The sequence below is a fragment of the Dendrobates tinctorius genome, unplaced genomic scaffold, assembly GCF_039654945.1.
Source record: "Dendrobates tinctorius isolate UK_male_01 unplaced genomic scaffold, ASM3965494v1 ptg000382l, whole genome shotgun sequence".
NCBI lineage: Eukaryota > Metazoa > Chordata > Amphibia > Anura > Dendrobatidae > Dendrobates > Dendrobates tinctorius.
The window spans coordinates 539,411-564,003 of record NW_027362048.1 but is presented as its reverse complement, the minus strand read 5'-3'; the positions used below and the strand labels follow the sequence as shown (position 1 = coordinate 564,003).

General features: G+C 44.2%; 1 protein-coding gene across 1 annotated transcript in view; it reads left to right on the top strand.

Moving 5' to 3' along the window:
• LOC141075952 (E3 ubiquitin-protein ligase DTX4-like) overlaps positions 1-24,593 on the top strand; it is a 108,307-nt gene that overhangs the window by 45,308 nt on the left and 38,406 nt on the right. The window contains exons 2-5 of the mRNA XM_073563147.1: positions 7,727-9,386; positions 15,562-15,623; positions 15,724-15,876; positions 16,317-16,378. Of these exons, the coding sequence (XP_073419248.1) occupies positions 7,727-9,386; positions 15,562-15,623; positions 15,724-15,876; positions 16,317-16,378 (1,937 nt within the window). The remainder of the gene's footprint in view (positions 1-7,726; positions 9,387-15,561; positions 15,624-15,723; positions 15,877-16,316; positions 16,379-24,593) is intronic.

The window sequence follows — 24,593 nt, the reverse complement described above, 5'->3', positions numbered from 1 at the left end:
CTGTCCTGTACATTGGATGTAGCTCTAAGTATTCTGTCTGGTATTACATGAGGAGACAGATGGATTTGTGCAAGCCTTGGCCGACGTCGCCACCCAGCCCTGGACGAACTGGGGGCCGACATGCGGTAGGGGACACCGGTACACTATGGACCCTGTGAGTCAGGGGGAGCCCAGTGCCAGTGCTGGCACTGACCGCCCCACACGTACTCACCTCTGCGCGTTCCCCATATGTAGCAATATATGGGGCCCATTGTACTGTATGGAGCAATATATATATATAGTGGTACAGTAAAGGGTGTTTTACTGGATGGGAGATACATTTCTCCCAGCAGGTTAATGTTTGGCCGGGTTTTTCCCTAAAGACAGGACTTGCGATGATGTCATGGTCACGTGATGTTTACCTTACTTGTAGGAGGGGTTATGGGCTATGTAATGGAGGTTGGTGTTTGGCACATGGTGAAGAGTGTCTGGAAGTTACAGGAACTTGGCTGGACTTAGCCTTAACTTGTATACAGGATCCTCGTGCGGCAGGAATATAGCAGCAAGACTCTCAACAACCCTGGGAATGGCACCTGGCAGATGCCGCGGACCTGGCAGCCGCTTAGTTAAGCCCGTCCCATGCAAGGGGTAAGTCTGGGACCAGTGTTTCTCCAAGCTGGAGTATATTTATGTTTTTCCCTACTTTCTGTTAACCTGCTGTTTGCAATGTGACATTAAACCACTGAATTTGGACTTAAAGCCTGTGTGTTGCTTCGTTACTGCAGCCCTGCCGTTACCTACTAGAGCAAATCCCTACTATATATAGGCTGTGTCTTTAATTACCATATAACGATAGGATTTTGAAATGGATAGGTGTCTTATAGACGCCTCTCTATTAAAATAAACCTTGGGCTTGATGTCACCAGACAATACAAAGGTGACATCAAGTCTAGTTGTCAAAAATAATGGGGACCCCACACTGTTTTTTTTTTAATTATTTATTTAAATAATTAAAGAATACAAGTTGGGGACCCCTCTATTCTTTATAACCAGCCTTGGCGAAGCAGACAGCTGGGGGCTGTAGCCCCCAACTGTGAGTTTTGCCTGGCTGGTTATCAAAAATAACAGGGGAACCCATGCCTGCTTTTTTTTAGTTATTTATTTACAGAGCAGGAACCAGCTGATGAACACTTCCATCAGCCACTTCTGCTCTCATTGTTATTAGCGCCAGCAGGCATCGGCTGATGGGAGAAGTAGTCCCATCAGCTGACACCAGTGACCGGAGGTAAACTTTTTACCTCCTATCACACAGCTGCATGCTCACACTGTCTTTTAACATCATGGGAACCGCGGCTGTCTGACCGGCTTAGATGATTTCACAGCCGATCAGAAGTGGTGTTTGCCGCGCTGTCATGCACTGTCATGTACATGACAGTGTGGCAAACACTGGATGTTCGGGCCCCCCCATTCAAGTAAATGGGGTCCGGGTATTGTTCTGGTACCTGAACCAGAACTTTTTGTAACTGTTTGGCTGAACTCACCGGACCCGAACATCCATGTATCTGGCCATCTCTAGAATGGAGCATTATATGTGTTTTAGATCACCAAACAAATTTAAACATTAGAAAAAGATAACACAATTAAACACAAACTGCAGTTTTCAAATGAAGGTCTTTATTATTAATGGAAAAAGAGATCCAAACCTACAGGGCCGCAACTACCAGCTCGGTCCAGACCAGTGAAATGAAGCCTTAGTCTTGAGTGAGGAAGAGGGATGAGAGAGAGCAGGTCAGAGAAATCAAAATGACTTGAGAAAGAGAATCAACCTGAGAAAGAGAGCCGATCAGAGGAATTGAGAGAAAGGGAGCTGATCAGAGGGATTTGAGAGAGAGAGAAAACCTGAGAATTCGAGACAACCTGAGAAAGGGCGCAGAGAAGGGAGGAGTTGATTGCTGAACCTGTATCAGGACAGACTTGTGAAAGTAGCTGATCTGGCTTATAGAGGACCAGGGTCCACCCTTCAGGAAACGGAGGCGGCCAGAGTAAAGGCATCGCTGAAGCAACTAGTCAATAAAAGACTTGCAGCCTAACGAAGTAGCAGGGCCTGTACAGTGATTGTTACTACCGACATACTGACTAAGTGACAATGGTGAAGAGCACAAGACTCACTGTGATGCACTATAGGTTTTAGGACCAAGACACCATTACCAATCATTATTGTTTCGTTGTATAAAGAAAAACAAAAGGGATGGCACTCACCGTTCTGATGTAGTGAATTTATTGTAGGATAAAAAGCATAGGCTCGGGAGAGATGTCTGAACTGTGGACAATGGCCATTTCACACCAACTGCGCTTCAACGGGTCCTTTTGTTCTTCTTTATACAACGTGGCTATGCATGTTTTACTTTGGATTGAGCACCCATTCTATGGGTAGTAGGCGTGCAGCCCTGGTGTGTGAAATTGTACCGCATTATAGTGCATATGAAGGTGGCAGCAGTGCCGAATTGTTTTCTTGCTTTTTGAATCATTATTGTTTATTGCCTTGTATGATAGTTTTATTGTTAGTATTGTTATAACAACTTCCACCCCCAAAAGTATATATTTCCATTGTAAAATACTTCACCGCATTTCAAGAATTTGTCAATCCTTTTTAATTGTGTATTGTGGTGTAATCACTACTGTGTCCGCTAGGGGGCGCTGTGTGGATGTCCCAAGAGAGAGGATGAGTGGCAGAATACTGAGTGGCCATTGTGTATCTCAAAGTGGGTGGCTTTGAGATGAAGGCTTGGTTATGTGCTGATCAGCTGAGCTGATCTTTCTTGCCTATGTGTTAGGGAGAAGCCTTCAGGCAGCTGGAGAGATGGGCGGGTTCTAGCTGCCTACAAATCCACCCAGGGGTGTGTCTGATAACACCTATAGTAAAAGGCTATGTGAGTAGGTGAAGGACCTGTGATGAGGTCATAGCCATGTGACCCGGTGGGCGTGGCTACGGACCATATATGGCGGCCAGGGTAGGTCATATGTGAGAATGCTGGGACCTGATTGGTCCAGTTTGGAAGGTCCTGTGAAGAGAACGATCTCCTCACACACAGCCTGTGGAGCAGCTGTGTGTGTAATGGCGGCCAGTGTCTGAGAGTCCCTGCGGAGTGAGTGGATTTCTGCAGCCTGGAGAAACAGCCATGTGGGAACCCTGACGTGGGTGAGATAAGGATGAGGCTGAATAGCCTGTATAATGGACGCTATCCTGTAATGCTGTTTATATTGCTGTGGTTTATGATGACAAATAAACCTCATGGACTATGTTTGGCTTATGAAAACCCGAGCTGGATCTGATTGTGTGGCTGCCAAGCGAGTGTCCCCCAACCTTGAATGACAGCGCTACCTCACAGTATCCTAATCATGTAAACTGTTGTGTTAGATTAATAAATAATATTTGGTGAAGTTACCACAGTGTCCTCATCATCTTTCTCGCTGTTGCATCCTATCGCCTGTTTACAACCAGGCACTGATATTGTTGGAACAGTGTCAGCATCGAAGGTGAGTAGAGCTGTTAATATTTTACATGGGAGAATATAGCAATTGAGAAGGGGTTGTCAGAGTAGTGGAAAACACCTTTAACATATTTGCAAAATTTGCTCTTCTATGCAGGGCACTAACAAAAGTCACTATCTAGAGACTTCATCGTCATATTTGAATGCTAGACCTGGTGCTAATGCTCTAAGCTGGCAGACAGGTGTGAGAAACAGATGGGAACCCGTCCCCTGGACTAACAGGCCTCTGCCTATACACATATAGGAAGATATCCAGCAGTCAAGATGAGTGGGTTGAGTAAAAGTCATAGGGGATCTGCCTCTTGTACTAGGTGCCGGACCTCTCTGACCTTTCCCGGTGCCTGCGCATTGCAGTAGTTTACTCTGCCATCAATAGGGCAGATAAAGTACGCCTGCGCAGGAGCAGCGGCAAAAATAAGGAGGAGGACATCATCGTATGAAGATGGGAGGCACCGAACCGGACTGAGACAGCCACCTCACCTGCCCCCAGGTGAGTATAATCTAACTCGTTTTTCTTATCTTTCAGGTTACATCGGGGGCTTCTCTACAGCATTACAGAATGCTGTAGATAAGCCCCTGATGGCGGTGGCCGCATCTCATAGAGCAAAAATGGGGTGACAGATTCCCTTTAAATACTGTTTTTACTGACAGTCATGTGACAATTATGTCACATGACCTTTTTAGCCAATCAGTGGACACTAATAGACTACAGCCTTTACTTCTCCATCAGAGTGGACGAGTGTGTAATTGTTTGTACAGATGAATGAGGCACCTTTATGTATCTTTAAATTGTACCCAAGGATGAGCCAGACTTGTGTAAGTCCACAATTCTCTTCCTGATATCTTGGCTGATTTCTTGAGACTTTCCCATGATGCTACACAAAGAAGCAGTGTGTTTCAGGTGTGCACTAAAATACATCCACAGCTGTGTCTCTAATTAACTCAGATATTGCCAAAAAACCTATCAGAAGGTTCCAAACACATGACATCATCATATGGGCAGTCCGGAATTGTGTAAAGGCATAGTAATCTTAGTGTACAGTGTCAGACTGGGGTGCCAAGGGCCCACCAGTGACACTTACTTTGGGGGCCCACTTGCATACAAATATCACACTACCCTTGTCCATAAATTTACCTGTATCTCTATATAATATATAGATGTTGCCTTTTCCTGTACAGAATCAATTGAATTATGCCAAGTACTTATCATACAGTGGGGTTGGGGGTCCAGATCAGCACAGGGGCCCACCGGGGGATTCCCCTGTTACCCTGTGGGCCAGTCCGAGCCTGTTAGTGTATGTAAACTTTTGACTTTGCAGTAAGTAATGAAAATGCCTTAAAACATTCTCGCTCTTATTATTCTGGCATTTGGCAAATATTAATATTTATGCTAATCCTAATTGACCTAAAACAGGAAAAGTTTATTCTGGTTTCATGTCAAATATTGAGAAAAACATGCAGATGTGTCTTTTTATATAGTGTATGTAAACTTCTGTTTTCAACTGTATCTCATCCACTTTTTACAGATTTAAATATGGTTGTAATGTAAACCAATTTTTAAGTACCGTAATTTTTTTTTTTTTTTAAGAACACAGCATGTGTGACTTTCATAGGTCTCCCAGAGAGAATATAGAAGTCTTTGAAAAGTCCTTCAATGGATACATAAGTATTCCAAATATATTTGTATTGGATCAGTATTTTCATTTATTATTATCTGTTTTTGCCCAATATAATATAAATAGCAATAAATAGAATTTCAGCTGTAAAAACATATCAAATACTGGTAGAATAATTAGAAAACACTGATGGAAAATAAAATGCATCCTTTTTTATTGTGGATCCGTGTTACATGAAAGACCAGGGACATACACGTACAATGCTCTCCTCTTAGCGCTGCATCTGGGTTTCAGCCATAATCCAGGAAAAACAGGATCCTGAGCGGCAACCCTGCCAGAGCCGCAATGGAGCCATTCACTATTAGGAAGCCGACAGAGCCACTGTGGACATTGTCTGACCTCCATCCGGCAAGGTTGGTGTTATTCACAAGATCACAGTGCCTAATACAAGGCTACATGGGGCGCTCTCGAGGTGTGTGAGCCTAGCCTTACTGACATATAGATCAATACATTTGTCAGGAAGAAGCCATATAATAATACAAAGGCATGGTAAAGAATTGTATGGGCGTTTCACGTTATTGGTAAACCCTGCACATAAATGTGCCATAGTGTCATCACAAGTCAGGTAATTGTAGCCAAGGTCCTTGAATAGGAATTAGAGTTTAACTTAGAAGAATGTGTGTTCTTTCTCTCTGATGTCCCTCATGAAAGAAAGTCCCACAGCTCCCAGAGCAAATGATGGGAGACTTTCTAGTAGGGCTGCAGCTTCTCAAACAAAGAGGGGATAGATTTTTCAAAAAGCAGAGACGTCTATTCACAAGCTATTTCAGAAAATCCGATTGCATTTGGAAGCAAACAATAGTGAATAAGACTAGGGTAGTACACATTGAATAATTTGTCACAATATCCTAACAAAATCAATGGGAATGATTATCAATGACTATGCAACATAAAGAAAAAGACTGAGCAAACAGGTAGGAAACTGCACGTAGAAAGTAAGGCTGACATGGCGTGGTGTGGTGGCAGACCGTGACACTGTTGTCGAAGCAGAAGGGATTTGTAAGTTGTCACATTCATCACAAATCGTAAAAACATGTTTAATTCCTCATAATATAAAGTCTAAGGAACGTCAGTCTTCTGCTGAGGGCAACCACTGATTTGCCCTTCTTCTGTTAAACAATTAGTTAGGGTCATTGTTTTTTATGCAGTAAGCTAATATTTGTAATTATTTGTTATTTGTTAAATTATTGTAACAGTATTTTGGTACAGAGATATTTTTTTCCTGATCAAACTTCTGACATCGCCCAATCTCCATCTCGGAAACACAATGGGTTTTCATAGCAGGTAGGGGTCTAATGACAAGTTATAGGGGCAATTTGTGAATTTTGTCTCCTTCCTCTGTAACTCATTCTATGGACAGATTTACACCTCAGTAAACTATAATGTTCAACATGTATTGAACATATATCAAAGTTTGTATAATAAGGTTTTTCGCCATATATAGAAATCTAAAGAGAAATACTTTTAGAAACTGGAGAAGATAAAATCAGACATTGGAAAAATGACCCGATGAATTGGTGTCTATGGAATCCATTTGCTGCAGTCAGTACATTAAGAGACATGCGACTAGCAATATGATTTACATAAAGCATGATCTAGAGCGGTGGCGCTCAATATTAGGGTCCACAAATGAATCTTTAGGCTCAGAGTGACACCTATTTCATTCTGTTAGGGCCGGCACAAGGGAAAGCCCTTTTCATAGATGCATACACATACAGGACTCTTTTTCCTTAATATATTTACAATCTGGGTTCACATCTTGTATTTTTTATGTAGTAATGAAAGCAGCTGAGTAGTAAAACAAACTTTTCTTTTTTTTAGTATCATGTTTTGGACTTTGATTTTAGCAAATGTTTTAAATTGCCCACATTATAGAGACAGATGTAATGTTTCAGTGGTTTCTACTAGTGAATTTTATGGCAGAAAGTCAACTGCAAATGAGTTAAACGTTATCTTTCACCAACTTTTGCTCCACCATCTGAGCAGTATGGTGGAGGGGTGGAAACCCTGATTCCAATGATAAGTCACTAATTTTACTTCTTTTGATAAAATCATTTTTCTGCTGCAGATCTACTAGGTCGCTGAATGATGAGCTCTGTATAATCCAACCCACACCACTGATTGGCAGCTTTCTGTGTACACTGTGCATAGGCAGAAAGCTCTCATTCAGTGGTGGAGAAGGGTCTATACAGAGCTCATGAATCTGGAAGACTAACTGGCATCTGTTTTAGTATTCCTCTAGTGATAATCTCCTGCTGCTAAAACAGTGATTTCCTCAGAACTACAGCAGGTAGACCAGTAAGTGACACATAGAATCAGGGTCTGTCTATATACTAGATGGCAAAACGTAGTTGTGCTAAACAGTACGGGAACATACTTTCTCAGAATAGTTGTTTACCTGGCCAAAAAGTTTTAAGGAGGCTCCATTTTCTTTTGTTTTTTTTACGAACTTTTTGAATATCTACATTATTAATATTGTGGACATTTAATATACTGACCTCTTAATTTTTTCACATACAGGTACCCTTTACCCAGCAAGAAGAGTGACCTTTCCCCTTAACAGTGCACCTGGACAAGGCATAGTATGGGAAAGTGAGGAGTTCCCAGGGCATTGGGTCCCATTTGAAACCCGATTGTCAGTTTTGATCCAGGATGCTTTTGAGAAGCAGCAGCAAGGTGTTAGTCTTGGAGAGCCCTGCAGTGGGTCGCATATATGCCTTCAAACCATGACGCAAGTCAAATTTCCTTCACAAAAGAGAATAAGAGTTCGTGCTCGTGCTCACACTCCCTACCCTACAGCAGGAATCAAGAGTCCTTCAGCTAAATTTCAGCCTGTGATTTCTCAACTTCTTCCAAATGGAAAATCAAAATATGGATTATATCCTATTTACAAAATTCCTCTGAATCCTAGTCAGGAGCAACTGCATTTAAATAAATTGTTAGTGAATACCAACCAAAGACTTGTGAACTCTGGCAGAGCTGGCCACAACAAAGAACTAATAGATCTTGACACAAGCAAGACATTAATCAATTCTAACAATTTACTACTTAGCAGAAATCAGGTGAATATGAACTCGCACCAACAGACAGTTCCCTCCAGACATGACGCTGGGAACTACAGTTATAGGATGTCAGATATTGAGCACGTATTGGGTAATTCGAATAGTGATATCCTGAACTCTAACCAGATATTAATGAACTTTAATCATGGGATGGTAAATTATAGCAATGGACCATTACAATCCAGTCATGAACTTGTGAATTCTAATGATCTTTCAGTAGACTGTAATCGAGGTTTGGAAAATGCCAGCAACGAATTAATTAATTTTGAAGAAACCGTAATAAACAAAAACGATAGGCCATCCTATTGTAATAAAACCACTTCACCTAATTCCAGATCATGGTCAGAGAAAACAAATTCATTGCTTCTTGAGTCTAACACAATGATCCAGCCACAATGGGCACACATGAGTCCTGATTGTAGACGAGGTAATTGTAGTCCGGTTTTATCAGCTTCTAAACCTAGACATGCAGTGTCAGAGTCCATGCCTTCAAATTATATAACTCCTAGACCAGGAGAATATAGAAATGAATTGAACAGATCAATTTCTAGGCCAGAAGAAACTAGGCCTGAATTTCTCCGGTCAAATTCTAGACCATTTGATAATTCAAAATGTACTGGGTCTAATTCTCAAATTTCTGACTGTAGACCTGTGTTAATCAGATCAATCTCTAAATCAGGAAGTGACAGATCTGACTCAAGACATGCAAATTTTAGACCTGTGCTAGCTAAATCAGAATCACAGCATGATAGTTCACTCATCGCGATAAGAAATTCGGACTCTGGAAATATGGGCTCTAGACCTGGATTTGTAAGATCTAATTCCAGACCTTCAGATGTCATGCCTGAGTTTACTAGGTCCCAGTCGAGATCTAGTGACTTAAAGACTGGTCTAGCAAGTCCTCATCCTAACTTCAGCTGCTCAAAATCTACCTTAGCTGGCAAAGGTTTATCTCGATCATCTTCTCTGAGAAGAAAAATGAGCCCCCCTCCCTGTACATGCCCACAGTGTCTTCTGGTACAAAGTGTAAAATCAGCCAGTTGGCCTGGACGTCAGATAGAAAGCAGTGGATCATGGCTTGATGGTCATCGAATTCAAAAGGACAAGAGCATAACTAGGTAAATGTGGATTATTGCTTAAATATTCTGCATGTTATCTGTTTGTTTGCAGCAGTCAACAAATATCTCATATCAGGCATAACACCAAAATCACCTGACTATTATTGTGCAGGTTTCATTTCACCAAATAGCTTGACCATTTGTGGGTGGCATATATTTCACAAGACCTCTGCAGGCGTCTTTTAGTATCAAACACCACACTGTTTTTACATAAAGGAGACTCCATGGATCTTTTTATTATGTTTCTCAAACCATTCCTGAACAATATTTACAGTAAGTCAGGGTGCATTATCCTTCTGAGACTAGTTTCACACTAGCGTTAGGAGGCGCAGCGCACGGCCTCCGTGCAGCTCCGCCCCCTGCCGCGTCCCCTCCAGTCAGCTCCTCCTATGGGCGCATGATGCTGCATGTGACCTGCGTCCCCGATATTTAGCGTTGGGTACGCAGGCCGTGCGCTGGTATGCTTTTGCCGACGCATGCGCCCTTTTGGCGCTTTTGACTTCACTCTGCGGACCAGCTCACCCCAAACCATCTCAATTGGGTTCAGGTCTGGTGACTGTGGAGGCCAGGTCATCTGGCGTTGCACCCCATCACTCTTAAAGGGTTGATTGTGATTTGTACTACCAATAGGTAGCGCTGTAGAGTAAAAATCCTCTTTCTTTCTGAAGAGGCAATTTGCATATCTTATATTCTAGGTTCTTCAAAGTAGCCACCTTTTGCTTTGATTACTGCTTTGCACACTCGTCGCATTCTCTTGATGAGCTTCAAGAGGTAGTCACCGGAAATGGTTTTCACTTCACAGGTGTGCCCTGTCAGGTTTAATAAGTGGGATTTCTTGCCTTATAAATGGGGTTGGGACGATCAGTTGTCTTGTGCAGAAGTCTGGTGGATACACAGCTGATAGTGCTACTGAATAGACTGTTAGAATTTGTATTATGGCAAGAAAAAAGCAGCTAAGTAAATAAAGACGAGTGGCCATCATTACTTTAAGAGCTTCAAGAGGTAGTCACCGGAAATGGTTTTCCAACAGTCTTGAAGGAGTTCCCAGAGATGCTTAGCACTTGGCCCTTTTGCCTTCACTCTGCGGTAAAGCTCTCCCCAAACCTCGATTGGGTTCAGGTCTGGTGACTGTGGAGGCCAGGTCATCTGGCGTAGCACCCCATCACTATCCTTCTTGGTCAAATAGCCCTTACACAGCCTGGAGTTGTGTTTGGGGTCATTGTCTTGTTGAAAAATAAATGATGGTCCAACTAAACGCAAACCGGATGGAATAGCATGCCACTGCAAGATGCTGTGGTAGCCATGCTGGTTCAGTATGTCTTCAATTTTGAATAAATCCCCAACAGTGTTACCAGCAAAGCATTCCACACCATAACACCTCCTACTCCATGCTTCACGGTGGGAACCAGGCATGTAGAGTCCATCCGTTCACCTTTTCTGCGTCGCACAAAGACACAGTGGTTGGAACCAAAGATCTCAAATTTGGACTCATCAGATCAAAGCACAGATTTCCACTGGTCTAATGTCCATTCCTTGTGTTCTTTAGCCCAGACAAGTCTCTTCTGCTTGTTTCCTGTCCTTAGCAGTGGTTTCCTAGCAGCTATTTTACCATTAAGGCCTGCTGCACAAAGTCTCCTCTTAACAGTTGTTGTAGAGATGTGTCTGCTGCTAGAACTCTGTGTGGCATTGACCTGGTCTCTAATCTGAGCTGCTGTTAACCTGCGATTTCTGAGGCTGGTGACTTGGATGAACTTATCCTCCGCAGCAGAGGTGACTCTTGGTCTTCCTTTCCTGGGCCGGTCCTCATGTGAGCCAGTTTCTTTGTAGCGCTTGATGGTTTTTGCCACTGCACTTGGAGACACTTTCAAAGTTTTCCCATTTTTTCTGACTGACTGACCTTCATTTCTTAAAGTAATGATGGCCACTCGTCTTTATTTACTTAGCTGCTTTTTTCTTGCCATAATACAAATTCTAACAGTCTATTCAGTAGCACTATCAGCTGTGTATCCACCAGACTTCTGCACAAGACAACTGATCGTCCCAACCCCATTTATAAGGCAAGAAATCCCACTTATTAAACCTGACAGGGCACACCTGTGAAGTGAAAACCATTTCCGGTGACTACCTCTTGAAGCTCATCAAGAGAATGCGAAGAGTGTGCAAAGCAGTAATCAAAGCAAAAGGTGGCTACTTTGAAGAACCTAGAATATAAGACATAGTTTCAGTTGTTTCACACTTTTTTGTTAATTATATAATTCCACATGTGTTAATTCATAGTTTTGATGCCTTCAGAGTGAATCTACAATTTTCATAGTCATGAAAATAAAGAAAACTCTTTGAATGAGGTGTGTCCAAACTTTTGGTCTGTACTGTAGGTTTCAATTAGGACCCAGATTATAAAAGGGATAGGAGTGGCTAACCGAGCTCAGCTGTGAGTTCAGACCCTCATGGCCGGTTAACCCCTGTTCTGCTAAAAGAAATTTACACCATTTAAAAAGAAGGTGAAGTCTTTCTTTTCAGCGCAGGAGTAGGAGTTATCAAACGCTGTGGTCTTCTGGCTCCTCTCTGTTGTGGTAACCCTGCAACAGATATAGATAGATAAGAGATAAATAGATGATAAATGGATAGATAGATAATAGTTAATTAGATATCCATGAGATTTTTAATTTTTCCCTTGCTAGTGTAGGTTACTGTATATTTATTAACCTAGTAAATAAATGAAAAAATGATATGGGGTCCCAGCCATTTTTGGGAACTAGCAAAGGTATTGCAGACAACTGTGAGTTGATATTATCAGGCTGGGAAGGTCCATGGTTATTGGGCCCTTACCAGCCTAAAAATACCGGCCTGCAGCTTCCCCAGAAGTAGAACATTACATGAAATTCTCCAATTCTTGTGCATTGCCTTCACTCTTCCCAATTGCCCTGGCGCTTTGGCAATCCAGGTAATGGGGCTTGGGGTTGATGCCAGTTGTGATTTGTCCAAAAACACATCTGTCATCAAGCCCTGGAGTTAGTAATGGAGAGGTATCTATCAGACACCCACATTACTAACCCAGTAATCAAAAACACACACACACACACACACACACACACACACACACACACACACACACACACACAAAGACACTTTATTTAAATAACACCACACTTTCCCTGTTTCACCACTTTATAAAAAAAAAAGCCCACACAGGTTTGACGGAGTCCACCAGATCCAACATAGTCCAGGCGAATCCAGCAAATTCCAGAAAAATCCTCCATACAAAGCCTATAGAGCCTTGTTCTGACACTCCATAATCTTTGCAAGCAGCCATTGCCGAGTTACGCTGCGCTGTGCAAGAACCGGTGATTCTGAAGAGCGGTGATGTAATTAACATTACCACTCAATAGAGTCGCCAGGTCATGCACAGTGCAGGGTGACCCGGTGACTCTGATGAGTGGTAACGTTACTGATGTCATCGTTCAGAGCCGCTGGGCCTCACACAGTGGTTGTTTGCAAAGACTACGGTGCTTAGGACCGAGGCTCCATCGGCTTTATACGGTGGATTTGATGGACTTCGTTGGATTCGCTTAGAGTACGTCGGATTCAAATTTTTTTTAATAAATTGGTGAACCAGGGAAAGTGTTGGGGAGTGTTTATTTAAAAACTTTTTTGTGTGTTTGTGTTTTTTTTTGGGGTGTGCTTGTGTACATGTCTCCGGTACGTGTGCAAATGGACGCCACATGTACTGGAAACACGGACGTGTGAATGGGGCCTCAGTCTCCACACTGCAGATGCAATTAAATCATTAAATCACACCTGCTGGGCTGAGCCCTAGTCCACACTCTGCACAGAGCAGCCCATAGTGGAAATGGGGCTAGGTGAGTATGTCTGTTTTTTGGCATTCAATACATTGTGCATCATACTTTTAGGCGGAGCACTGTAGGGGAAATGTGCTGTGTTAGGGTGTGTGCAGACGCTGCGGAATCCGCTGCGGATTAATCCGCACGGATTTTGCAAAAACCGCAGATGAAACTGCAGGTCAAAAGACCTGCGGTTTATCTGCGGTTTAGCCTGCGGTTTGGTCCTGCGGTTTCACCATCTCCACAATGGTGGAGATAGGAAACCGCTGGGGATTCCGCAGAAAGAATTGACATGTCAATTCTTTCTGCGGTTTCAAAACCGCAGGAAAACCGCGCGGATTTATCCGCAACGTCTACACAGCGGTTTTTGGTTACCATTCATTTGAATGGTACTGTACACCGCAGCTAAAACTGCTGCGGGTCCGCAGCGGCCAAAACCGCTGCGGAACCGCAGCGGAATCCGCAGCGTGTGCACATACCCTTAGGCTTTAAAAAAAACTAATTTTGTGCTCAAAATAAACAATTCAATGTACATAGAATGTATAATAATGTACACATTAAATATATAAGAAGTCTCTAATGGAGCAGGTTCAACAAGGAAAAAAGCCCTCAAATGTTCTCAGTAAAAAGTCATTATAAAAATAATCCAGTTCAGTTATTTGGATACAATCATGACCAGAATAAGATGCTCACATAGTACTTTCAGATATCTCTTGAGAATGATGTCTCTCTTTTTTTTTTTTCTTTTTAAAGTGGCTATCCATACAAAATAAACTCTGAAATATTTGAGATCTCCTCGGGCATACACAAAAGTCAGACATTCCCTGCTGCGGGATGTGGCAGATGGGGTGACCAAAGGAGCAGTCTCCATCGTACACACTACTCCAAGTTGCTATAAATCGTGGCATCTAAGCAGTTGATGCCACAGAATTGCACAAAGCTGCAATCCTGGCTCTGGGGGCAAGTCCCCACCACTTTGTGGTGCAGGAAATGGTTAAACAATTAATTGATCATTTGTTGCCTCATACTGTAAATCCCACTTATTGATAGGTGCCATTGTCATTATTCACTGTGTTATTCCCCACCTTTCAGTGGTTTTAATGTAAGGGTTGTCCAGCATGTGTATATATAACAAGCTAAAATAAATGGTAATTAATGGAAAGTGTTTGAATATTTATAAAGAACTAGCTGAAGAGCCCGGAGCTGCCCGGGCATAGTAACTAACTGTGGTTAGTTATAGCAAATTGTAATTATCCTCCATCCCATAGTCCCGTGCCCATATACCCATCATACATATCCACCATCCCATAGTCCCATGCCCATATACCCATCATACATATCCTCCATCCCACAGTTGAGTGCCCATATACCCATCACACATCCTCCATCCCATAGTCCCGTGCCCGTATACCCATCACACATCCTCCATCCCATAGTCCCGTGCCCATATACCCATCATACATATTCTCCATCCCATAATCCCATTCCCATATACCCATCATACATATTCTCCATCCCATAGTCCCGTGCCCATATACCCATCATACATATCCTCCATCCCACAGTTGAGTGCCCATATACCCATCACACATCCTCCATCCCATAGGCCCGTGCCCATATACCCATCATACATATTCGCCATCCCATAGTCCCATGCCCATATACCCATCACACATCCTCCGTCCCATAGTCCCATGCCCATATACCCATCACACATCCTCCATTCCATAGTCCCATGCCCATATACCCATCATACATATTCGCCATCCCATAGTCGAGTGCCCATATACCCATCACACATCCTTCACCTCATAGTCCCATGCCCATATACCCATCATACATATCCTCCATCCCATAGTCCCGTGCCCATATACCCGTCATACATATTCTCCATCCCATAGTCCAGTGCCCATATACCCGTCATACATATTCTCCATCCCATAGTCCCGTGCCCATATACCCATCATATCCGCCATCCCATAGTCCTGTGCCCATATACCCGTCATACATATCCTCCATCCCATAGTCCAGTGCCCATATACCCATCACACATCCTCCATCCTATAGTCAACCATTATGACATCATAATGAGGGGCGGGGCTTGACACACACACTTTTTCCCCATTATGTAGATAGGGGCAAAATTGGTGAATTGGAACGCGCGAGGTTAAAATTTCACCTCACAACATAGCCTAGGACGCTCTCAGGGTCCAGACGTGTGACTGCCAAATTTTGTAGCTGTAGCTACGACGGTGCAGATGCCAATCCCGGACATACATACATACACACACTTGAGCTTTATATATTAGATTTCTGTGTTTTGCATTTTGCAGGGTGCCACCACTGCCCCTATATAATATGGAAGGCTCTGGAATAGTCCCACCCGCACTTGCAGGTAACTATGGGGTGGAAATCAAGGTGAAGAGGTTTTTTTACAACATACAATTAGTACGTAGCTCAAAGCTTTCCTAATAACTCTTTATTGATGAAATTAGGCATAAGTGGTCTCCTGATGAGTGCTGCAGGACTTCCAGTTTGTCTCTCAGTCCCTGCTTCTCCAATTTTTCGCCCGCCCCCAGTAAAGAAAAGATATCTTCGTCCAGTTCCTGGAATTCAAGGGACCAGTCGAAAAATCACTAATAAAAAAGGTGAGGCACATCCTTAAGATGCTTTCCTGCTTTAGAAATAATATTTTCTGAATTATTTTCTTTAGGCTGGAGTCACACTAGTGTATAAAAATATCGGTCCAATGTTGCTCCAGAAAAGTAAGACGATTGTCATTCGAGTACAATTCAATTTCTCTTAAATAGCATCCATATGACATGCGTATGCAATCCATATGCAATGTGTTTTTCACATACTGTAATTCTGTATGTAATTTAAAGCTAGTTTTCAAACTAATAAGTTTTATATATAGATAGATAGATGATAGAATAACTATGTGCAATAGATATAATAGATGTCCTGTAGATATTAAATGTCACAAGCCCCCTACATATAATAATCTAGCAACCTTGAGCAGACATTCCATGAGAGCAAATTAATGTAGGACGTGTTTTTTTCTTACTAATCTTTTCATTATTATTAGCAAAACGGCCAGAAGAAATGATAAAACAGTTCTTGCAAAGAGTGAGGAACTCTTCATCAGAGGTATGTATTTTTGTCCACCTCTTCCAGTTTGATGTAATTTATTCTCTGCTTCACATTGCCTGCACATTTAGTGATTGCGTCTAGCATTTGGGAAGCAAGAAAGATGGTCTGCAGTGTGTGTGTCACAAAGGGAATCTTTGCATTTAAGTATCATATCAAGAATAGAAGTGCAATGCCAAATCTGCCCCTACATGAAACGGAGCGTCATCACGGGGCAAACCGACGCAGCCTCTGCCCCCTCCCAGAAACAGAGCGTCATCAGGGGACAAACCGACGCAGCCTCTGCCCCCCTCCCAGAAACGGAGCGTCATCAGGGGACAAACCGATGCAGCCCCTGCCCCCTCCCAGAAACGGAGCGTTATCAGGGGACAAACCAACGCAGCCTCTGCCCCGTCCCAGAAATGGAGCATCATCAGGGGACAAACCGATGCAGCCCCTGCCCCCTCCCTGAAACGGAGCGTCATCACGGGGCAAACCGACGCAGCCCCTGCCCCCTCCCTGAAACGGAGCGTCATCAGGGGACAAACCGACGGATCCCTTGCCCCCTCCCTGAAATGGAGCGTCATCACGGGGCAAACCGACACAGCCCCTGCCCCCTCCCTGAAACGGAGCGTCATCAGGGGACAAACCGACGCAGCCCCTGCCCCCTCCCTGAAATGGAGCGTCATCAGGGGACAAACCGACGCAGCCCCTGCCCCCTCCCTGAAACGGAGCGTCATCAGGGGGCAAACCGAAGCAGCCCCTGCCCCCTCCCAGAAGCAGAGCGTCATCAGGGGAAAAACCGACGCAGCCTCTGCCCCCTCCCAGAAACGGAGCGTCATCAGGGGACAAACCGACGCAGCCCCTGTCCCCTCCCTGAAACGGAGCGTCAGCACGGGGCAAACCGACGCAGCCCCTGCCCCCTCCCTGAAACGGAGCGTCATCAGGGGACAAACTGACGCATCCCCTGCCCCCTCCCTGAAACGGAGCGTCATCAGTGATCCTCGTTTCAGGTGCTGGGCTAGTTCCAGCGTGCTGTGCAGTGTGCGATGTGCCTGTTCCCTGATGACGTTTTATCTGAGTATCCAAGCATGCCCTGGGATTCCTAAATGAAGCGTCACCATAAATGAAGTAGGGAAAACAATTAGAATAGCTGTTAGCTAGTGTAGTTAGGGAAGGTTAGGGAATTTTATTCAAGTGAATTAGAACATAATTTAGGTTATGGAATCAAATAGATAAGGATTTAGAATGAAAATGACTTTGCCTTTGTTTTTGATGCTGTGTTTTCTGTTTCTTGTTGGTCTGTCATGTTTTAAATATAGCTTCTTTGTTTGTGATATTTCCTGGTATTTGGGTTTGACAAAACTTTATTATATTTGTGTATGGATTACATCCTTTCTTCATGTGTTTCTGCTGAAATGCACTAAAAACACGTGTGTATTTTATCTGCAGATTTGCATCATCTAAGGCCTCTTTCACATTTCATTTTTTTGCCATCAGTCGCAATCCGTCAAATTTTGAAAAAAAAAGGATCCGGCGACTAATGCCACCGGATCCTTTTTTTTCTCATAGGGCTCATACTCACTGGCGATTAAAAAAACGGTCCGATTTCTGGACTGTAAAAAAGGGAGGAGTGCTATGCGAGTGTCATGCGATTTCTATGCGATTTTTAATCTTCCCATCCGTTTTTCTATCCGTTTTGCATCCGTTTGCAATCCGTTTTTTTTTCGCAGCAACTATTTTTCTACAGTCATTTACAGGACCATTTACAGTGCTCTATGCCACAGAATGGTAATGTATCCGTTTAAAACAGATGGAAAACGGATGGTCCGTTTTTTGTCCGTTTTTATAATCGCACCCATTGACTTGCATTGGCGAAAATCGCAGCAAATCGCAGCATGCTGCGATTTTTTTCTCAGTCCGATTTTGGATGGGAAAAAAATCGCAAGAGAGAGAGGCCGTACTGGGCCGCAGGCCTTAAAAGGGAGGCCGACATGACAGGGTTGAGTGGGAATATAGTGAGCTGGAGTTAGGGATTAGGATGGTACTACGGAGTTAATGTATTGGGATAAGGTGGGGGCTAGTGCTGGGATGAGGGGGAGGCGGGGTCAGAGCTGGAGTACGAGTTATCATTCTAAAGACAGTGACCATCTTAGGCTACTTTCACACATCCGGTGTGTGGGGTCCGGCGGCATGCGGCGAAAAGCCGGGCCGCCGGATCCGGCCTGCAGCCGTGACACCGGATGTGTGTGCGGCGAGAGATACGGCTCGGACATTATTTAAAGGAGCCGCAGGACGAGGTGGACAGAGGCAGCCGATGAGAGACAGCTGCTGAAAGGGAGGTGAGGGGAGGAGAGGAGAGGAGAGGAGAGGGGAGGGGAGAGGGGGGTGGAGAGAGAGAGACATGGGGGTTAACACTTAGTGTCCAGGCGAGAGAATCTCTCTCTCTTGCCGGGCACTTGTGGGGTTAACCCCACAGAGAGATCTCTCTCTCTCACCCAGACACTGTGAGTGTTAACCCCACAAGTGCCCGGCGAGAGAGATCTCTCACAAGTGTCCGGGTGACAGAGAGAGATCTCTCTCTCTCTCGCCGGGCACTTGTGCGGTTAACATTCACAGAGTCCGGGCATGCGCTGTGGAAAAAGCCGGTCCGGCGCTGACAAAAAACGTTGCAGGGAACGTTTTTTGCAGATGCCGGACAGCTAATTTATGCCGTGTCCGGCAACAACCAGACACGACGCATAACCATCCGGCACGATGCGGCGACCATGAAAGCTTATGGGATAAAACTGGATCCGGTGCTGGATCCGGTTATTAAAAATTTCGCCGCATCGTGCCGGATTACTAAAACCGGATTTGTGAAAGAGGCCTTAGTGGGGCAACCATTTTGGGTTCCCCACATAGTGACAAGAAGCTGTGGGGTCTCTTCTGTAGAATCTTAATTATGGATGTGGAAACAATGCTCCAACAACTGAGGAGTCTGCTGAGGAGTCGCTGGGTGCTAGCTGGATGCAAACTGCCTTCCAAGACTTGCTACAGGGAGCTGTGACTGGGTCACCTCAGGCAATGCAGGATGGACATCGCAGGAAGCTAATTCTCAGGCATACCTTAGTCTGCAGGTCCCCTTCTGGTTCGGCACCGCATCAGGAGCCCCTACTGGGACCCTCCGACTCGGGGTGTGAGCTGTAAGCCGGCAGCTCACGTTACGAGAACCGGGAGGAATCCGATTAGGCGGTGGGGCCTGCAGCGGAGGACGAGTCGGCCTCCCTCGCTACATCGTCACAGAAGGCTTACGGTCTGGGTGCGGCGGGCGCCCTGTCGGGTAGCAGATCCGCTCAGCGTGGTCAGGAGGATACGGTGAGAGGGACGGGGGCCTGGTATGCAGGCCCCTCAGCGAGGATACCATCGCGTGCGGCAGACGGCCGGCACCACCCATTCAGCGGCAGAAGCGGCGCTTCAGCAAGATGGCGGGCAGTGTCAGGCTGGCCCGGGGGCAAAGACCAAGGGGGAGCCTGATGGAACATGCAGGCAGCAGATCGATCACCAGGATGGCATGAAGCATTAGGACACTGCAACATTTCGGGAACCAGCACGAATCGATTCAACCGGATTCAGGATCTGCGGCTGCTGGGAACACAGCACCCAGGCAGCCAGGTGAGACTGATCATTTTTTCCTTACACTTAACCCTTTGCTAGCCTTTTATGAGTGTTTGTGTTTGAAATTTTGTTTCATTAAGGGGGGCTAGCAGAGGCATAATGTTTATTTTGCATGGGCTACGGAATTTTGTCCGGTTATAGGGATCTGGGATCCATACGGTATTTAGTCAGCAGGGTAGCACCTTCCGCAGCAAGGCTGGGTAGTGCTAAGGATAGGTGTTTTTTAAGGCGATATGAGTGGATGAGATGCATACATCCAGTTCGGCATGAAGTGCAGCCTATTAGTGAAGGCAGGAGGCGAGGAGCAAAGAGTGGATGCATTGCTATTAGATGAGTATGCTAAGGGTGAGGTTTGTGTTTGAGGGGACTTTGGGGGTGCGCTTGAAACACGGGGTAGGGGACACGATTTGGAAAGGACAATATGTTGAGATATTTTCATTGCTTCAAGTGGAATGTTTTAATTTAGACATGGTGAGGTGAGGATAAAAAGAGGGTTCATTTAATTTGGAGAATCTTCTCTAAAGGGTACAGTTATCCGCTATACTAGCTATCGTTATTTACGAAAGGTCCCCGGAGAACTGCTTGGGATTTGTGGTTACATGAATGTGATTGTTGAGGTTTCTTTTTGGGCTAAATATGTTGAGCAGTTTCGACAGTAAAAAGCAGGATAAGGGCCCCAGGTAGGCTGGGGCATAGGAAATCGTTTCCTGTGTGCAGCGGGACTTTGTAGGGGTCAGGAGACTTGGTGGCAGTGGAGAAAGGGTTGTGTTTATTATTTAAGTAGGTCATGGGGTGGTAAAGTGTTTCATGGGAAGAAAGCAAAGGGGGTAATGATGGAATTGAAAAAAGGGTCGAGCTCATTGTGTCAGGAAGAGAGGCTTTCTAAATAGGTGTCTTAATAAGACGGCAGCCCACGGGTAAGAGAGAGTTTTAGGGATGGTTTTCAGGATTCCTCTTGTTGACGTTAAAATTTGGTTCTATACCGAAACTTGAAGTGGCTTTGCTTTCTAAACAATTATATAAAGATGTGGCTTTGGGTAAAATGGCTGGACTGTTTAAATAGGCTCTCCTTCAATAATTTGAGGGTTTCAACAATTTGTGTGGTGGTAAATGGAGGGGCATAGTACATTTAAAGAAATTCATCACAACTCTTTTACGTAAAGGTCATCGGTAACTGAGGGTATCGACCCTCAGTTGGGTTTGGTGTTGTACACTTTTTTGTTGCTGCTATGGATTGGGTACGGTTGTGTTGAAAGGGAACTAGGCCAAAACGGATAGTATGCATTCGTTGGGTTGGTTTTTTTTTTGGGGAATGGGTCTCTTTGTTGATCATTGTCTACTTATGGGGTGTCCCCTTTCATGTTCATATTCTTGTGACGCTTGGTTTGTATTTTGGAATGGTCGCTTACAGAGATGTTTGTTTTCAATTCCTCTATTCATTAATTGCATGAATTTTTGGTCACTGGTTTGGCGCAGGATCCTGATTGTTCATTCTATAACAGACAATCGAGAGTATGGCCAGGAAGTTTCGGCCACTTAAGTGGCCCAAAATACGGTGGGCTCTGTGACAGTATTGAGTTTTTTCTTGGGTATCAAATTGATACAATTTGCGTTGGACGGCAGGTCACCGGTTAGGCCGGAGTCACACTGGCGAGGAATACGGGAGAGTGAGAGGCGCAAAAAGCATGCATTAGACACGGACAAATGATTCTCTATGGGGTACCTCGCACCAGACGTATATTTCTCATCCGTATCCTACGCTCCGTGCCACTCGCAGCATGCTGCGATTGTCAGCGTACTACGCCCGTAGTACGCCAATGCAAGTCTATGGGTGCGCAAAAAATACGGATTACACACGGAACACACGTGTGACTTGCGAGAAATACGCATCCGGTGTCTTTTAGCAAAGCTGGCAATTCGGTGCGCGATACAGTAAAATCACACTGACAGTTTTAATAAAGAAATGAAAGAATAGATATAGACACATAGAATATATATATATATATGCATTCTATGTGTCTATATCTATTCTTTCATTTCTTTATTAAAACTGTCATAGGGCTCCATTATATGTCCATTTTGCAAGCCTGCGAGAAAATCTCGCCATACGGATGCCATACGGATTACATACGGATGCTTACATGCGCAAAATACGCGACCACACCTTGATTACGGATGACATACAGAGCACTATTTAGGGGTCTGTCATCCGTATTACGCATGTAAAATACTGAACGTATTTTGTGCAGGTTAGTGTGACTCCAGCCTTAAAATGATGGTTGACATGAAGGCAGAAGCGAGTCGGGTTAATGATTTGTAGATGGTGACGTTGCGTGAGGCTCAATCTCTACTGGACAAGCTAATTTTGCCTGTAAGATTATGTCATTGGGCAAAGCGTTCTGCCGTCGGCTATCTATGGCGACAGTGTCTACGCATTTGTTTTCCTCAAAAGAGAGTTGTATAATAGCAGGTCCATCTGGATCGCACTGGTGGATTTAGGTCCTTTTGTTGGCTTGATGGGTCAGCATGGTTTCGGTTTGGACATTTCAATTTGGGTGGTTGGTAGAGTCGGGGCAAAAGGTTTGGTTTAGTAATGGTGGTTGGTAGAGTCAGGGCCAAATGTTGGGAGTAATAATGGTCTGGCGTATAATCGGGTTTGGTGTCAGGTATTCCCAATCATTGTGGAACTATCATTGTAAGTAAATGGAGTTATTTTCAGGGTGGAAGATTCGGTTTGGTTTCGATTTCAAAGGTTTGAGAGGATAGGCCCCTAAAATTCCTTACCTCCTTCCGAGCGGCCATTGGGACTGGGTGTTACAGCATTCGGTTTGGTTGGGCCTAATTTGACTTGTGGTTATCAGCTGAGGTTGGGCGTGGCGTGAGTTACTCTATTCTATTCTTGAAGCTTTTACTGGTCCACAGTAGGAGCGAGTTTAACAAGGTGGATGTGTCCGGTGGAGTTCTGGAACTTTCCATCAGGCAGTAATGGCAGTAAGGAATTTATTGTCTAGGTCTTTAATGTATGTGGACATAATATGTTTAGGCATGTGGTAATTGGGAGAATTGGAGGTCGGCATTGGGAAAAGGGTTGGAGGAGGAGAGCAATTCGGTGTTATTGGTTGGGTATAGTCGGGAGAAGAGTTGGTCTGTCCTAAATTGAATAAATTAATGTCGGATATAGCTTTTGAATTTTTAAGTTCAGGGGTATTTAGGATTTAGCAAAAATCCTTCTGGTCTAAGGGTATGGGATGGAAGTTGGCCGGTGTTTTATCATATATTTACTGATTTTGTAAATCAGCTAGTGGATGTCTGTTCCTCTTCACGGGAGTTACATCTTTTTCAGGGCGCTTTACTGGCAACCTTATTTTGGGTTTTTTCTTTTCAATTGAGGGAGTTAGTCCTTCTAGATTTCGGGAAGGAGTGCTGCGGAAATGGGATGCGAATGGGTTTGAGAACAGGGGGACAACATTTATCCGTACCTCCAAAATGGATGTCGAAGGAAAAGATTTCAAAGTAGTGTTGTTTAAAGTGGTTGGTTCTCCTTATATGTCCAGTGGATTTATAGGAAGAGAAATCTTTCTGTGTATAATTGGTACGTTTGGTGCCCTGTTATTGGTACATAAAAAACGGTTCGTTGCTGTCACATTTTCAAAAAACCAATGTCGTAGACAAAGGTTGCAAGGTAAGGTTGTTTGATGTGGTTAGTTCTCCTTATATGTTAAGTGGATTTATATGAAGAGTTCTTTCTGTGGATAATGGGCGCGTTGGGTGCCCTGTTATTGATACATAAGGATGGCTATTTTCTGTCATATTTTCAATTTGAGGCAATAAAAAGAGGTTTTTGGACTAGGAAGTTATCCTTTTTGAGGATTACAATGGGCATTAACTTCTGATGGGAGCAGCCATGGAGACAGTCAGGTGAGGCTTAGGCTAGGAAGTGACGAAGAGGATCGGTTGTTGGAAGTCTGTGAGGTTCTAACAGTACATTGGTCCAGCATTGATTTTGTTTAAGTATGGATAACTGCGCTGGTGCATTATGGGACGTTCATTTGTCTTCTGGGCAGCATTAAGGGCAGCGGTCTGCCTAGATAGTTGGCAGCTTGGGTGCCAAGGAATATAGCGGTCTCACGGTGGATCAAAAGGCGGGGGGGATGGTTTGGAAACAGTTACGCTCCGAGTTTCAAAGATTTGTTTGCTTGGGCCCAAGCTTCAGATGTACTGGCAATTCATCTGGGAAAGACTGGTTTTTGGAAAAGGCCCTACAGGGAGGTGATTAAGGATATGAAGTTGATATGTTGCAGCTATGGCTATGTCTCCTAGGTTTTGGTGGTTGGGTATGATATCGTTTTCAGAAAGGTGTGGCATGGAGCGAGGTCTGTTCAGTGAGTGAACAAATCTGGGATCAAGGTGAATAAAGCAGTGTCCTGTCTTTCATGGCAAGGAATGGGGAGGTTGTGGTGCGCCACACGGAGTTGGAATTTGGTAAACGGGGAATTTTGGAAGAGGAGCAAGATCCGCCTAAACAGGGTCGGTTTGGATACGTGGCATTTGGTGCAACCAGAGGACATTAAAAAGAGGC